The sequence below is a fragment of the Peromyscus californicus genome, unplaced genomic scaffold (assembly GCF_007827085.1).
Source record: "Peromyscus californicus insignis strain IS unplaced genomic scaffold, ASM782708v3 Scaffold_23__1_contigs__length_62951481, whole genome shotgun sequence".
NCBI classification, from domain to species: domain Eukaryota; kingdom Metazoa; phylum Chordata; class Mammalia; order Rodentia; family Cricetidae; genus Peromyscus; species Peromyscus californicus.
Genome location: NW_026294534.1, coordinates 8,198,961 through 8,214,661, shown reverse-complemented (window position 1 = coordinate 8,214,661; position 15,701 = coordinate 8,198,961). Strand labels below are relative to the sequence as shown.

Sequence of the window (15,701 nt, the reverse complement as noted above, 5' to 3'; positions counted from 1 at the left end):
GGTGCATCTTGCTGTGGGGTGTGGCGTCGAGAGAGCTTGGTTCTCTTCTTGGCTGTGTTTTCGTGGCTGTGCGTGCCGATATCCTGTACAGTACTGGTGTTTCTGAGACAAGGTTTCTGAAGTTGTGCTTACCGGCCCCCAGGTCCCAGAGTCAAGTCATCTTCCTGCTCTTGCGCCAGCTGCAGTGTTTTCATGTGATGCCATTGTTCATTCCGTACTCAGCAGATCGTTAACCTAAGCAACATGTATGTGTATGTGCACACATGCATGCCTGAGCACACGTGTGCTTGCTCCTGTGTTTAGACTCAGAGCCTCACTCGTGCTAGGGCGAGTACTCAACCACTGAGCTGCACCTCAGCTTGGTACTTGGTTTTAATGCAGACGCTTGAGTGATTTTTATGCTGGCTACCGTTTGAAATCAGCTAGCTTTGAGAATCTTGATTATTGAGGAAATGAAGCTTCACACTCACTAGCTGTTGTTCCCCTAACACAGGAGGTTTGTCTAGTGGGGCATCACACGCATCATTCTAACTAGCCTTGCCTTCTAGCATTTTCTTAATCGACAGATGGACTTTTTAGAGGTTCGTGCAAAGAAGCTGATGCCAAAACATTGTCATTCCAAAGTGACTGTGGCCCCTGATTCAGTGTCAAGGTCTGCTGCTGGGGAGTTTTGTAGTTATTATTTTGCAGTTGACCCAAGCTCACTTGGATAGAGTGACATTTTTTACTTAGGGATATAAATGTTGGAAATTTATACATTCACTTTATAGTCATGTAACTCATGCACATCCAGATGAGGTACTTTACAAGAAGGGTTTCTAGGACCCAAACTAACCCAGACTCAACTAGATTATAAAGTATGCCATAAAACTTTATTTTTCTTTCCTCCTCAGGTTCTTCTCCATTTCCCAGTGTGAGCGCTTTACATCATTAAGATGAGTTGAATGTAGATCTCACTTAATGCTCTTCCTCAGGGATAAGGATGTAGACTTATAAGCAGGACAAGACTAATCGTCTTAGCCTTACACTGCGGGTCCCATAGGTAAGGCCTAGCAAGCCCTCCACACACCATGGTTGGGCTCTCTGACGCTCTCCTTTCCATGGAGACTCCAGGGTGCTTAGGACGGATCAGGCCTGCAGCATTCTCTGTAAGCCCCTAGGAAATATCATCCTATCCAGTGTTGGTCACTATCCATTCATCTCTAGTTTATCAGGAATAGTAATGATCAGCTGATCGGCCCTGAAGTCTCAAATTGGAGCACTGACATCCATAATTTCTGTCCAAGTGGGATCAAACCAGATTTAGGAGAAAGTCTTGAAAAGTGCTTCTTTGCAGGTTTCGCATTTAAACTAATCTGTTCCCTTAATATAGTTGTTGATCTGCTTTTCACATTGCTTTATCTGACATACATGCAGAAATGTAACTAGGAGACTGTTTCAGCAAAGCTCTCCTTTTATTGCCTGTGGGGAGCAGTGTCCATCATGATTAAAGTAGTCCGGCTTAGAGGGAGGCTTGCTGTGTCGCATATAAGAAGTGCTAAAACGTTCGCAGTGAGCGGGAGTAGACGGCTGTTCCCGAGAACTCAGGCTGGAGATTCTGTTCCAGTATCCACGTTCCATTAAATACGCAGCTTTAAGACAGACCTTGCAGCGTAGATTTCTTTAAGGATGGTGAAGTACTCACTGTCTTCTAGTGGAGGGAGAGGATATTGACTTTGATTGATAAATAACCTAAACTTTGAATGTCTTTGTAGTAGTGAAAATAGTTTTCTCAGTGTGTAGAAATTTGTCTTAGCTGTGCAGTGAGGAATTCAGAGTCCTTAGACTGTCCAATTTGCTTGTGAATCAGGTAGTTCAGGACAGCTGGCTCTATCGTAGTTTACACGACCCTGAGGCAGGTCTCCTGGCAAGAACTGATCCCTCCCTTCCAAATGAGTCCTTCAATTTTCAGCTTATCACTTGGAAATGGCAGTGGCCTACTTCCTGAATAAATGATATCTACGCTAATAGTAAGAATAGACTGGATCAGGCACAGTAAGTCTGATACACATGGAATGCAAGTCTCCAAAATTGGTTCATTGGGGACAACTACTTGCATGTCCAAATAATACACCAGTGCTTCCTAAGAAATCTCCTCAGACTCATAATGTTAGATAACATGTCATTTCCAGAAACACTGTGTAGAGATTGGGTAAGATTGCCAAGTAATTACTTTTATTCCATAGGAAAAAAGACTGAGGTTTATTAATTACCCTCTCTCTTTCTCTCTCTATCTTTCCCTCCTACTCCCCCTCTTTCTCCCCAACTCTCATTTCTCCCTGACAGATTTAGAAATGGCAGTTGCGTATTGGAAGTTAGTATTGTCTGGAAGGTTTAAATTTTTAGATCTTTGGAACACATTTCTGTTGGTAAGTGACTGTTTCTTGCCTTGTGTGCCCAATCAAGAGAAAGCTTTTCATATTTAAAATGCTAAGGTTTAGGCCCTACATAGGGGCACACGTCTTTAATCCCAGCACTTAGGAGGGTAAGGCAGGTGGGGGCCTCTGTGAGTTCAAGGCCAGCCTGGTCTACACAGTGAGCTCCAGGCTAGCCTGGGATACATAGTGAGAGTCTGTCTCAAAAAAAACCATAAATAAATAAATAGGTAGGTAGGTAGGTAAGTAGGTAGGTGGATGGATAGATGGATGGATGGATGGATGGATGGATGGATGGATGGATGGATGGATGGATGGATGGATGGATAGGTGGATGGATAGATGGATGGATGGATAGATGGATGGATGGATGGATGGATGGATGGATGGATGGATGGATACTGGGACTGAATGTAGTCATCTGGCTAAATTAGGACTACAAAGGCACTCAGGTATTAGGCAAGAGGCTGCATGGGTTAACCACTTGCAGAATGCCACAGCACAATAGTGGAGTCAGCTACAGATGGGGGCCTCTCCAAGGCTGTTCTCTACACAGCTACTTTTTCTAGAATGTTGTCGATCATCTTACAGCTGATCTCAGCAGCTCCCAACCTGCCATCCCCTCTGAGAACTTCCTCAACTCAGTAGCTCTTCATTGCTACTGAGGAACTTCATAAAGTACCAGGACCATACTCCCTGCACACTGCTCTGGACTCTAGAGTGTGGACCAGATCTTGTTGCCTAGAGGTGCCCCGGCCATCGTATGTGTCTGTAATCTGACACCTTTAAAATCTATTCTGCCATGCACAAGATGGACAGGAGGCTTTCATGGGGTGCCGGGAAGAAGGCATTGTGGCTGTACTGAACCCTGTCCTGTAGGGACAGCCAGTTTAGCTGTGAGCTGTCTGAAGTAAGTGGAGTGCAAGGACATGTCCTGGATGCACAAAAGATGGTCCTGGTGATAGCAGAGATACTCAGACCTTCCACACTGTCACAACCATGAAAGAAGGTCATGCTTCCCACCCCGTGGCCAGGCTGGTGCACCCCTCCTCTTCTCTATCTGTGACCCCCAGCTGGCATGCATCTGCTCTGCCATTGGCAAGATTGGGGATGTTGGCCATATTGCTTCTGTGTGCCTCAGTTTCTTTATCTAGTGATAGCATTCAAGAACATAGCCCATGGAGGGCAAGCACTGTCTTAGTGGCCTGAGAAGGTCTTCGTGTCAAGGGGCTTATCCCATCATATGTCATGTTTCTTATAGAATGTTCAGTGGTTGATAAAGCAATACCCAGTTCCTCCTTGACTCATTTTGTGGTACTTGGGATGGAACCTGCAGCCTCCTACATGCTAGACAGGTACTCTACAACTGAATAACATCCCCGGTTCACTTTGGGTTTGAGGCATGGTCTTGCTGAGTTCAAGCAGGCCTTGAACTGAGGATCTTCCTGTTTGTCCTTCTAAGTAGCTAGGATTACTGGCTATTTCACCAGGTTCTTGTCTTTGGGTTCTACCCAAACTACAAGACATTGTCCAGAGAACTCCACAGCCGTGTGTACAGAAGTAAGAAGGTGCTACCACACCATGGAGTCAGCAGAATGCTAGAATCCACACAGTGCCACTGATAGGAAGACTGATGAAGAAGATGAGAATATACCCAACAGAGCAGAGGACAGAGCAGCGAGATGAGACTGACCTGTCAGCCGGCTACTCTTCAGACCTCGTGTTGGCGGGGGAACAAACTGTAAAAACAGCTGACAGTCTAGCAGTTGATGTTTTAATATACTCTATGATGTTCTTAAAGAATAAAGTCAATAAATAAACAGGCTTCAAAAAAAGAAAGATACAAGACAAGGCCTGGCAAGAAGGCTCAGCTGATAGGAGTGACTGCCACCAAGTCTGATGACCAGAGTTTGATCCCCAGAACCCAAAAAGTGGAAGGAGAGAACTGACTTCCCCCCACAAGTTGTCCTCTAATCTATGGTCATGCATAGAAATAGGTAAATGTGAAAAAATGTAAAGATAGCATACACACATAACAGGCATAGAAGCTGTTTATGTTACATGCATGAGCTGGCATGTAAAAGCTGGTGTGACAGTGGTAAGTTCAAGGGGGTGAGTGCTTCTGTAGGTGATGAGGAGAGGGCCAGCTGAGACAGGAGCCACGGAGGCCCAGCTTGGCCTCAGAACGTGCCTTCTGTGGTACAGACATTGTATAGTCCCCATGTTTTTGATGTCACTGGAATACTAGTAACAGATATTTTTAGATAATTATCTCATCCCACACAAGGAATACTTTATATACAGAAGTACAAATGTGAGGAAATAAGGTAAATAGAACTCCATATTGTCCTGCATCATGTCTGGACAGGGTTAGGGAAGTGGGAAGGAAAGACATTTAGACAGGGATGTATAATTTTAGTATTTAAAACCTTTTAATAAGTCAGTATTCTTTGTTTGTACTTATGGCTCATAGCACATACCATCACTATAAAGGACTATCACTTTCACCGGTGATAGTTGTGAATCTGTACTCCTTCCCCATCACCCTAAGGAAGATCACTTGCTAATGCAGTGTGCCCTGCCCACTAGAGTATTGGGGAGTTGAGATCTGAACCCTAACCTGGTGGATGTTTTTCTCTTATGTATTAGGAGCATCACAAAAGATCAATTCCAAGGGATACTTGGAACCTTCTCCTAGATTTTGGAAACATGATTGCAGATGATTTGTCTAACTACGATGAAGAAGGTACCAGAAGTTGTAGGCCTTCACAGGGTTACCAGAGATGCTCACACCTCCTATGGATGCTAATGGACTACTCCAGAATGAGGGGTAGACACTGGCCCAGAAGGGCCACCCGCCCAGAGGGATGAGAGCAGTATACTGACTTAACTTCCTTGACAGCTTCTAGAACCACATAAAACCTGATTAGGATGATTGGAGATGTTATCCTGAGTCTACCCATATTTCCCCTAATGCCAGAGACCCCCACATTAGAGACATTTAAGGACCTCCCATACAGTAGCACTGTTCCCCGAGAGGGGCCTGGTCCTGGGTAGCTGGGCTCCCCTCCAAATGTAACTGGCCTGGACTTTGTCCAGGACATCTTCGCTCCTCATGCCTTATGGCCACTACCCTGTTACTGACAGCATCCAGTTCATGTAATGCCCCTCATCTCTATGTCCTCTACACTAAACACGGTGCCCCGCTCATAACAAATGCCTAATGAAAGTTTCTTGTGTAAAAGAAGGGAGAGTTGAATGTAGACAACTTGGTTTTCAGGGGCCATAACTGTCTCTGGTAAAACTAACTTATCTGGCAGAAGAGCTGTGGGAGCCATGGTGCCCTACACTGGGTAGATCTGGGAGTCTCTGTTAAGGAGTCAGAGAAAGAATGTCCGTGACTAAGGATTAATGCTCCTTGGCCCCTAGGAAGCTGTGGGTCCATTGTTTCCATTCCCAATCAGCAGGCTCTAACTTCCCATAAATTGGCTGAGGCCTGAGGTCACCTTGTAGGCTCAGTCAGTGAGAGTGTGGTCTCAAGGCCATTATACCTACCACTCACCGACCCTGTCCCTGGAACAGAAGAACTGAGTGACTTCAGCAGGTCATTTGATCAGATGCAAGCTTCGGATTGTTCTTTAGATGTTAGGATTGGGGAAAGAATATTTTTAATATAAAAATACTGGGATAAGGCTTTCTTTAAAACTCTATTTGTTTTCCTTTAGGAGCCTGGCCTGTCCTTATAGATGACTTTGTAGAATATGCACGACCAGTGGTCACAGGTGGGAAACGTGGCCCTTTCTAAGTGAAAAATCAGACAGAAGGAGGGTAAGAGAAGATGGACCCCGACAGGAGACAGCTGGGTTGGGTGCTGTGTGCGTTTGTTGCTGACTTCAGAAGTCTTCCTCGTCCATTCATGAAACAAATCCCTACCCCGCTTAAGGCTGCAGTGGCTGACGTGGAGAAACAGAGAAGCTCCTCGGGATGCTAGGGATGTGTCATCAGAGCTATTGCTTTAGGAGACGCCTGCATGACTTGTCTTTACAGAAAGCAACATAGAACCTGTTGGCAGGGCTGAGAGCATGCTGTTGAGTTCATGATGTCAAGGTGAGCACCAGCGGTTTCCCAAGCTGTGGAGTCACATTGTAATTATGCTTCAAAATATCCTCTGTGTCTGCAGAGTGATGGATCTCTTATACAAGTCCACGCTGTTAAAAAACGTGCCCTGATGAAGATGGCCTTGTCAGAGAGCCTACTGCTTTTAATCTTGGTATTCAAGATTGATAGTTTTGAATTCTCAGATCTCTAGATTTACTAGATTTTTTTTTATTTTCTCTAGAAGATATTGTTGCAATTTGCACAGCGATGGCACAGGATGTAATCCAGCAGGTTCTTTCCAAACTGTTTACAAGCTGGTGGGCCTGTTTTCCTTCTAATAAGGTTATTATTAGGCCTGGATGCTGCCTCCTGAGAAGTTTCTTATTTTTTTAATATATTTTATTATATTTAAAAGGACATTTTTCCATGAGAAATACTTCTTTTTGAGTGATAAATTAGATTTACAAATCAAACGCACTGGTTCCCTTCACCTGTCTATAATATCTTCAGTGCCCAGTGTCCAGCCCTTGGATAGCCATATGCATTTGGAAGCAAACACATACGTCATCTGAAAGAGTCTGCACCCAAAGCCTCCGTGCTCCTCGTCTGCACCATGCCACTGTGCCGTGTCATCGTCCGCTTTTCTGGTGTTCATGTGCTCCAGAGCCACTCGTGCGTACAGGCATGGAGGACCTGGATACCGTCTGCTCATCTGGTGTCAAGCTTTGAACATCACTGTGCTGACCCTACCTCACACTTGCCAAGACTTGGTGTCACAAGCGTGCCTTGCTGCCCGGCCTGCAACGCGGCCATGGAGCAGATATGCTGGGCCCACTTCAGGACTCGGGACTGGTCAAATGCCTATGCACAGAAAGCATGTCCCAGATATGCTGTTGGGGCAGCCTCTGGTCACGGGACATGCTCCTGACTTAGGAAACAGCTCTGAGGCATGTGTGCCCTGTAATGAGGTGGACTACTGATGTTGAACAGGGATCTCACAGAGGAGGTGGAGGATTGGAACAGGAGGCCAGTCTCCACAAAGCCAACCCTCACTGTGTGAGATGACGTCATTAGTGACCTGTCAACACAGGTCTGTAAAGGGAAAACTGGAACATCTTTGAGGGTGGACATAACCAAACTGACCTAATGAAAACCTGGAGGGCAAAGCATCCTTCCAGGCTTTGTGGGTTCCTGACATGTAGTTAACCTCTGTTCAGAGAAATTTATAGATACAAATAACTAAGTTCTGAAGGTCTGCAATACGCTCTTCTTTTTAAGATTTAAAATTCTTCAGGAAGACCAGTGATATGATCCAGCAGGTCAAGGCACCCGCTGCCAAGCCTGACAACTGAGTTCAGTCCCTGGGAACCACATGGTGGAAGAGAGAACTGACTCCCACATGTACCGTGACATGCATGTATTCCCCCTGCACACACATGTAGTTACACAGTAAGTTAAGTAAATAAGTGTAACTTAAAATTTTAAACTCTATGGGATTGTCAATAGGCTATGAAGTACTAGTAATTGATAAAGGCTTTTCAAAGAATTGTGCTCTGTGTTCTATTATTTACACTTGACCTGTGCATGTTACAGAAATGCTGAAAACTTCAGAAATAGTAAATAAAGTATTTTCCCTGGTGTCGTGGTGTCCTTTACTCTTGGTTGCACACATGCCTACCTGTGCCCATCAAGGCCCTGGTCTTTGGCCCCCTGGTAGCAACAGCAAGCCCTTGCCACACCACCTCTCACGCCTCACCAGGTAAATAAGTGCATTGGAGACAGACAACTTCATTTGTCTAGGTTTCTTTCTCAGTGCAATATACTGGACACATGGGAGCTGCGTATCAGAATATACTAATCTAACTCTAGTTATGTTCAAAACGTATTTACTGAACACAACAGGTTTAAGGAATACATGTAATCTGTTCCACTTAGTACCTGCCAGGAATTTCCAGAGCAGACAGCATCATCCCTGTCTGAGTGGCATAGGTGCAGTGTTGTGTTAGTTCAAGTGTTCAGTTCGTTTTGAACTTGCTGCTCTGTGGGCAGGAAAGGAGACATCTCCAGCATCTGTTGCCGTGTCTAGCTAGCATCCTGGAACAGTAGGGGCTCTGAATGTTTGTCAGATAGGCAGACTTGTGCGATAGCCTTATCTTGTTTGTGATTTTGGCCAAATAGTGTGGAAGTTGTTCCCAAGTGTCCTTAACCAAGTTCCTCTCCCTAGAGTCCTTGGACTTAGCTCCAGCAGGCGTCCTACCTGAAGTGGGTCTCTTACCGACTCCTGCTATTTGTCTTACTTGGATGGGAACCATTTACATTCTGGTTCTGAGGGATTGCTTCAGATTGAGAACTGTGCCAGCGGGAAAGGCATCTTGCTGTGCACTAAAGTTCTTACCAATTGTATTTAAGCCCAAGTGGTCCCCTGCCAATTCTGGATGTGGCAGACCAGGTCACAGGAGGGCCAACTGGGGTCTGTGCCCACAGGGCTTGTGCTTGAGAGGGAATAGGGAGGTAGCCAGCCTCCTGGTTCATTTCAAACTAAGAGCCCTGGCTTTATAAAGTGTGCCCTACCCAGCCTGATATTATTTAATAATTCCATGAGCAGGCAGGAATGTTTACAGCACATGAAGCTTGGGGTGGCGTAACTAGGTTTCACTGTGCTTGCTGAGACATGCACACTCTGAAGTTGAGCATGGGAGCCCCTTACTGCACATGAAAACGTGAGATAATGCTTTGTCACGGGAGTTACGGGTGCTACAGATTTTAAACTCTTCTCTCGTGACTCTTTTTTTTTTAATGGTGCTGAGGATCCGACCAAGGGTCTCATACATCAGATAATTAATTGCTCTATCATAGTGCTACTCCCACAGCCCTCACAATTTTATAATCAGAAAAGTTTTCTTTTTTCTTTTTCTTTTTCTTTTTTCGAGACAGGGTTTCTCTGTGTAGCTTTGCGCCTTTCCTGGAACTCACTTTGTAGACCAGGCTGGCCTCAAACTCCCAGAGATCCACCTGGCTCTGCCTCCCAAGTGCTGGGATTAAAGGCGTGCGCCACCACCGCCCGGCCAGAAAAGTTTTCTGAAAGCATAAAACTACACTGGACGAACCTCAACATTATAATGAGTGAAAGAGAGCAGCTAAAAAGGGGGGCCACATAATGTATTAGTTTGATGGCAGGATGAGTGTTTATTTGAAGCGGGGACAAAGCGGACAGCCACGATGGAGCAGCCATGGTCACCTTGTGACATGCACTTCTTGGCCAGCAGGGGGCACATTCCATCAAGGAGCTGACACAGTAGCATGGCTCAAGGGCTCTGAGCGGCTCTGGGTGTGGACGGGTGCCAGCAGGCTCCTTTGCTGGAGAGCCAGTGCTGTCCAAACAGCCCCCACGTGGTGAGCTCGGAGCTTTATCTCATTGGTGCCACCTGCCAAGGCAGGGAAGGAACGCCTGGCCATTTGGGGAGTGCTGGATGGTGATACAATGACCACTATAAATGTCAGCCGGGCCGGCGAAGGGTGGCCAGGAAAGGACAAAGGCAACTGCAGGGTAAGAGGAGTCACCTTCTAAGATGGAGAAGTTCAAAGCTGCGATGTTGTTGGCGAGTGTTGGTGATGTCCTGGGCTATGGAAACGTCTGCAGGGAGAACAGTGCTTTAGGCTCAATCCAGGAGGAGCTGCAGAAGACAGGGGGACTGGACAGCCTTGTGCTCTCCCCTGGAAAGTGGCCAGTGAGTGACAACACCATCATGCACATGGCAACTGCTGAGGCCCTCACCACAGGTAGGACCGACTGGCGTACTCTGCTCCAGGGGTGTTGGGGTAAAAAAAACGGGTGTGTGACTTCCTGTGTTGATGGCAAACCAGCACCAAGAACCCTGAAGGTGGTGCATGGGTGCCTGGTGTCACCTAACACTGTGGCTGAAGGTGGTGATTTCATATTCACCCAAGACCTGGAGCCTGGCAGGCAGCAGCAGGTCATGTTTCCCCTGTGTGTGTTTGGGGGACGGCAGCACGTTGCAGATGGTTAAGCTCCAGATCCTAAAGAGCAAGTTTCCCTTGTTTCTGCTCTTGCACAACAAGCATGCCCCTGGAAGGCACAGGAACAGGGTTCTCGCTGCAGAGGATGAGCCGTCTTGTTCTAAATCTATTCCAAAGAATACGTTCTCTGACTTGAAATTTGGACCCACTGAGAGAACGTTGTTTGGGGATTGCATCTCAATTCCAAATAACTGACGTTAGAATATCCATCAGAGTGATTCAGTTTGGACATTGTGTGTAAATGTTACAAGAAAGAGTAGTCTGGATTCGGGAGAACCAAGTGTGTTCTGCAAGGAGCAGGTCAGTGCTAAGATCAACAAGACATTACGGGGATTTCAGAGAACAGTGCATATGCAAACATAGTGTGTCTTTTCTATGCAAGGTATGCTGATATCCCACAGATCTGACATGCCATCATTGCAAAATTAAGATCTCAGGGCAGCAGTTAAGTCAATAGATGTCACATGTGCATCCACCATTCTGTTCATCTGTCGTGAGCACGCTCAGCTTAGTTCTGTGGTCATTGTACAGGAATGCCACCAATGTCATGTCCCTAAACAGAGCTGAAGCACGTCGATAAGATATGGTGTCACAGCTTGTTGAAATGGCGAAGCATCTTTCTCAGTGTGCATAATTATGGAATCCAAGTATTTATGGATCCTGCTGTCACTGTATAGGAATATCATCAACAGGCCCCTAAGGAACTAGAGAAAAGTAAAACTCATTGATAAGATACAGTATCACACCGTGGGAAGTGGTGAAGCATTGTTTGGGGGTTCAAGAAATTAAGAATTCCAGGTATTTATCTCTTCTGATATTTTTGGCCATACTTGCATGCCTTTATGGTCAATACCACAGCTCAGAGTCCACCACAGCTCACAGCCTCTGGAGAACAGGACTTTTCAAACAAAACTGCAGTGGGTACTGACTCTTGGTGTCTGCTTCCTTGATGCTGTATACACGTCTCTGCACAGCTACAGCAAAGGCCTGGTGTGTGCTTATTTCTGATGGGTGTTCTGTGAGTGCAGAGTGCTAGGCATGTGTCTGTCTTTGGGGCTTCCCTGGAGAGCCCCTGACACAGATAAGTCCTGTGTAATGGCACAGGGTCCGTGAGATTAGATCAACGGACCAAAGTCCACTCAAGATGAAGTGTGTGTATTTAGTTTGGACCATTTTGCAGTATTAGTTTTTGGGTTGTTTGTTTATTTTTTGCTTTGTTTTGTTTGTTGAGGAAAAAAGAAAGTTCCCTGCCAGTCACCAGGAGTACCAAGCACGTGTTGCTATGTTGGGCCCTGTCATGGCCTCTCATTGTACGTCATGAGAAAACACTTGTTGAACACCCCCTTAGCTGATCCTCTACACCAGAGGTTCTCAACCTGTGGGTTGTGACCCTTTTGGGGGGTGAAATGACCCTTTCACAGGGGTTGCTTAAGACCATCTTGCATATCAGATTTTTATATTATGATTCATAACAGCAAAAGTACAATTATGAAGTAGCAGCTAAATTAATTTTATGGTTGGCGGGGTCACCACAACGTGAACAATTGTACTGAAGGGTGGCAGCATTAGGAAGGTTGAGAACCACTGCTCTAGACACTAAGCATGTTTTTTTCTGCTCACCAAAATTCAAGGTTTTGTTTTTAAACAGCTTTGTTTTTAACAACTGTAGTCTGCTTTAGGAGACCTTGGAGACGTGTTACTAATGGTGGGCACAGTTCTTTGCGGCAAAAGTTCATGAGGAGCTCTCCCACCTGCCTTACATGCACTATCCCAAGGCCCTGTCATCTTCACATTCTGAAAGGTGGCTTCAGTGTTTCCATTCCACAGGTGAGTCGTGGACACTTGGCGTGGTTGAGGAACTCGTCCAGTGCCGTGCAGCCACGTGACAGCACACCTCTAGGCAACCTGGCCACAGGCCGTGTTCTTCTGTACCCCATCCACTGCCTATTTATTGTGGTGTTTGGATGCCCTGTAGCCTGCTTCCCAGAGTAGAACCCCTCTTGGCACATTTAAACAAGTGTTGCTCCTGATTCATCACCCAGCAATGGCTCTGTGGTCTATAGGCCGTGGCTTAGCTGCCACAGTGGCCACAGCTCATTCAGGGTCAGCATGTGGCATTCAGGACACAAGAGCAGAAACAAAGACAAGACCTTGTCTGACATTCTACAAGAACTGTCAGTGGTGCTGCATCTGAGACCTCACTTGGGAGTGCAAAGACTGAGGTGACTTCATCACGTCACTAGGCAAACATTAGTGACCTCGGGCTCTCATCCCAGGCTTTGAATGTGGCCCACTTCAGGACTGTTTGCTCTGGGGCTCAGGAATGTAGCTCCACATTCCTGCTAGCTGCTGCTGAGTCTCGGACTGCTCCTGAAAACCCTTGTGGCTGTAGGAGTCACACAGAGCCACAGGACGAGGAGCTCCATGGTAGTACAAGGCCAGCAGGCTGGGGTCAGGCTTCTAGAGGATCTTGTGCCACTGTTGACTGCCATCAGTAAGGCAGGGAGGGGAGGTAGGCAGGAAGTGTCTCCGGGTGCAGCTTGCAGGGAACCTGAGACCTGCAGAATGAGGGTGTGCCAGGCCGGCCCCTTCTCTTCCTCTCGGGGACTCTGACAGCCCAGTTAGAGTTAGAAAAGACACAGGGCAGAGTCAGGGTGAGAGGAAGCGGATGCAACTTCATGAAATCCATAGGTATTTTACTTCAAACTGGGTTTTGTTTTGTTTTTTAATCGTGTCGGTTGAGAGCTGCTGGCCCGCTTTCTAAACGGACTTACCCTTCAGGAGGATGGATGGGGAGGTAGGGAGCTGGGTGTAGCAGTCAGAGCAGCATGCTGGATTTCTATGGACCTTCTTTCACTCTGGAAAAGCTCGGTTTCAGTTGAAGGCAGAGATTTAGTTTTAGAGGGCTTGGGGAGGGCTGGGCTGCCAGGACAGGAGGAAGCTGCCATCGGTAAGCAGATAGCACTGATAAACCAGGGCCAGCTGCCGTGGCTCACCAAGGGCCTGGCCACACGCAGGTCCTGCCTCCCAGCAGGGGTTCCCAGGCAGACAAAGCTAATTTTACTCCTGTAGGGTTGCCACAAGAAGCCTGTCTGGGACATAGGGCACTCCTTCTTCCAAAACAAAGTCCTGTCTATCCTTTCTCCTGCCCCAATTCCAAGCTAGGCATGATCCCTAGAAGAATGGCGGGGCTGCCTCTGTTCCAGGGGCGCTGAGGGCAGGGTGGGAGAAAGGCCCTTTCTCCAAGAGCTCACAGCTGTGGGTAAAGGCTCTGCTCCTGTACGGGGAGCAATTCTGATGGGGGCCGATCCTGACGGGGGGCAATCCTGATGGGCGCTTCGCTTCTCTTGGCAACAAGGGAGTCTTTGAGGTTCCCAGCCTGCTCTTTTCTGGAGCAGGGTCACCAGCCCCTTATCATGCTTCATCATCTCTCACCACCCAGCCCTCAGCAAGGACAGGCCACCCATGGCCAGTGGAAGGGCCAGTGGTTGTCTCTGAACGGCACTTCTCTATTCTGAGCGCCACTCTGACAAAGAATGAAAACACACTGGTGGCTATGGAAGAGAACATGGGACAGCATCCCCCTCATGCTCACTGGGGACCCCACCTACTGCCTGCTCCCCAGATGATCAAGCACCCTGGCCTCCACGGTCTGGGTGTGTGTGACCTTTGTCCACCAAGCTGTGCATTAACTAAGTGACCAAAAACCTCTGGCTTTGCAGTCAAAACCCGTCAGCTCTAGGTAGGTAAAGCGTCTTCCTGGGGAAAATAATGGGTGCTCTGGGGCATGTGAGGCAGAGGTCGGCCAGGCCCCGTGCTGGCCAAAGGCAGATGTTCAGTGTAGACCAGTTCTTTTCACCCCCTGCGCCCCATGATCTTCAGGGGTTTGACTCATTCCAGCCTCCCAAATGCACTTCAAGGGAGAAGGGCACAGTTTGGCAATAGCAGCCATACAGAGCCTGGGTTTCCCAAGGGGGTGGGAGGGAGCTGGATCTCAGTGGAATCACCCCGTCTCCTGGTGTCCCTTCAGAACAGTGCGGCCGCTGCTCTGCATAGTATAGTGTGATGCAGTTTATTCTGCGTGGACAAAACCATTAGTAAAAATGAGGGTGGTAGATGTTCCCTAGACTCTCAAGACACCACTGTGGTGGTGGTTTGAGGGAAAACGGCCCCCCATGGGGAGTGGCACTATTAGGAGGTGTGGCTCTGATGGAGTAGGTGTGGCCCTGTTGGAGGAAGTGTGTCACTGTGGGGGCCGGGCTTTGAGGTCTCCGTTGCTCAAGCTGTGCTCAGTGTGACACTCAATTCACTTCCTGTTGCCTGCAAGATATAGAAATCTCAGCTACCTCTCCAGCACCATGTCTGCCTGCATGCTGCCATGTCCCACCATGATGATAATGGACTGAACTTCTGGACTGAATGTCACCCCAGTGAAATGTTTTCCTTTATAAGAGTTGCCTTGGTCTTGGTCATGGTGTCTCTTCATGGCAACAGAAACCCTAAGACAAGCAGAATAGGGGTAAACGGTCTGCTTAAGGTCTAAAATCCATCCAGGCAGTGGCGGAGTTGCCGAACTTTCTCCTCTCCTCTAAGCACACGCATGCGTCCTTGCCATCGATGGAAGCTGTTCCAATGCCCAGCACCTCACCCACTTTCTATCCTCGCTGACATCTGTCCTCACCCCTTCCTCCACAGACTACTGGTGCCTGGATGACCTGTACCGTGAGATGGTAAAGCGCTACGTGGAGACAGTGGAGAAGCTCACAGAACATCGGCCGGACCCTTCCACTCTCGAGGGCTGCTCACGGCTGAAGCCGGATAACTACCTCCTCGCCTGGCATACGCCCTTCAGTGAAAAGGGTAAGAAAGCTTTCTGTTCACAGAGCCGCCGTCAGGAACCCTGTGGGTGCGGGTGCTGGCAGCCTGCCCTGCAACTCCCTATCCTGGCATTCCCCTATGTCTGGATCAGATCCTTCACTGGGCAGGGCATCCCCTTGTCAGCCAGCCTTGCTTGCTTGAGCATCTGCTAAAGATGCTGTCCACATGGCATCAGGCTTCCCCCAGAGGGGCTTTGCTATCCATCTCCAGTGTAAGGGATATTTTCCACTGCCTTTCCTTGAAGCTTGTGTTTTGGTAAGAAGTGCCGTCTGG

General features: G+C 47.6%; 2 protein-coding genes across 6 annotated transcripts in view; both read left to right on the top strand.

Moving 5' to 3' along the window:
* Window positions 1-8,150, top strand: part of Dcun1d2 (defective in cullin neddylation 1 domain containing 2) — a 35,421-nt gene extending 27,271 nt beyond the window's left edge. For 3 of the 5 annotated variants that reach the window (XM_052751702.1, XM_052751703.1, XM_052751704.1), the window contains 3 exons: window positions 2,326-2,408; window positions 5,064-5,160; window positions 6,140-8,150. In XM_052751702.1, coding sequence (XP_052607662.1) covers window positions 2,326-2,408; window positions 5,064-5,160; window positions 6,140-6,219 — 260 coding nt within the window. In that variant the 3' untranslated portion in view covers window positions 6,220-8,150. The remainder of the gene's footprint in view (window positions 1-2,325; window positions 2,409-5,063; window positions 5,161-6,139) is intronic. The other 2 variants (XM_052751705.1, XM_052751706.1) reach the window with 2 other exon arrangements.
* Window positions 8,151-9,723: 1,573 nt separating this feature from the next.
* Adprhl1 (ADP-ribosylhydrolase like 1) overlaps window positions 9,724-15,701 on the top strand; it is a 34,427-nt gene continuing 28,449 nt past the window's right edge. Inside the window, exons 1-2 of the mRNA XM_052751695.1 lie at window positions 9,724-10,292; window positions 15,246-15,410. Coding sequence (XP_052607655.1) covers window positions 10,082-10,292; window positions 15,246-15,410 — 376 coding nt within the window. The 5' untranslated portion in view covers window positions 9,724-10,081. The remainder of the gene's footprint in view (window positions 10,293-15,245; window positions 15,411-15,701) is intronic.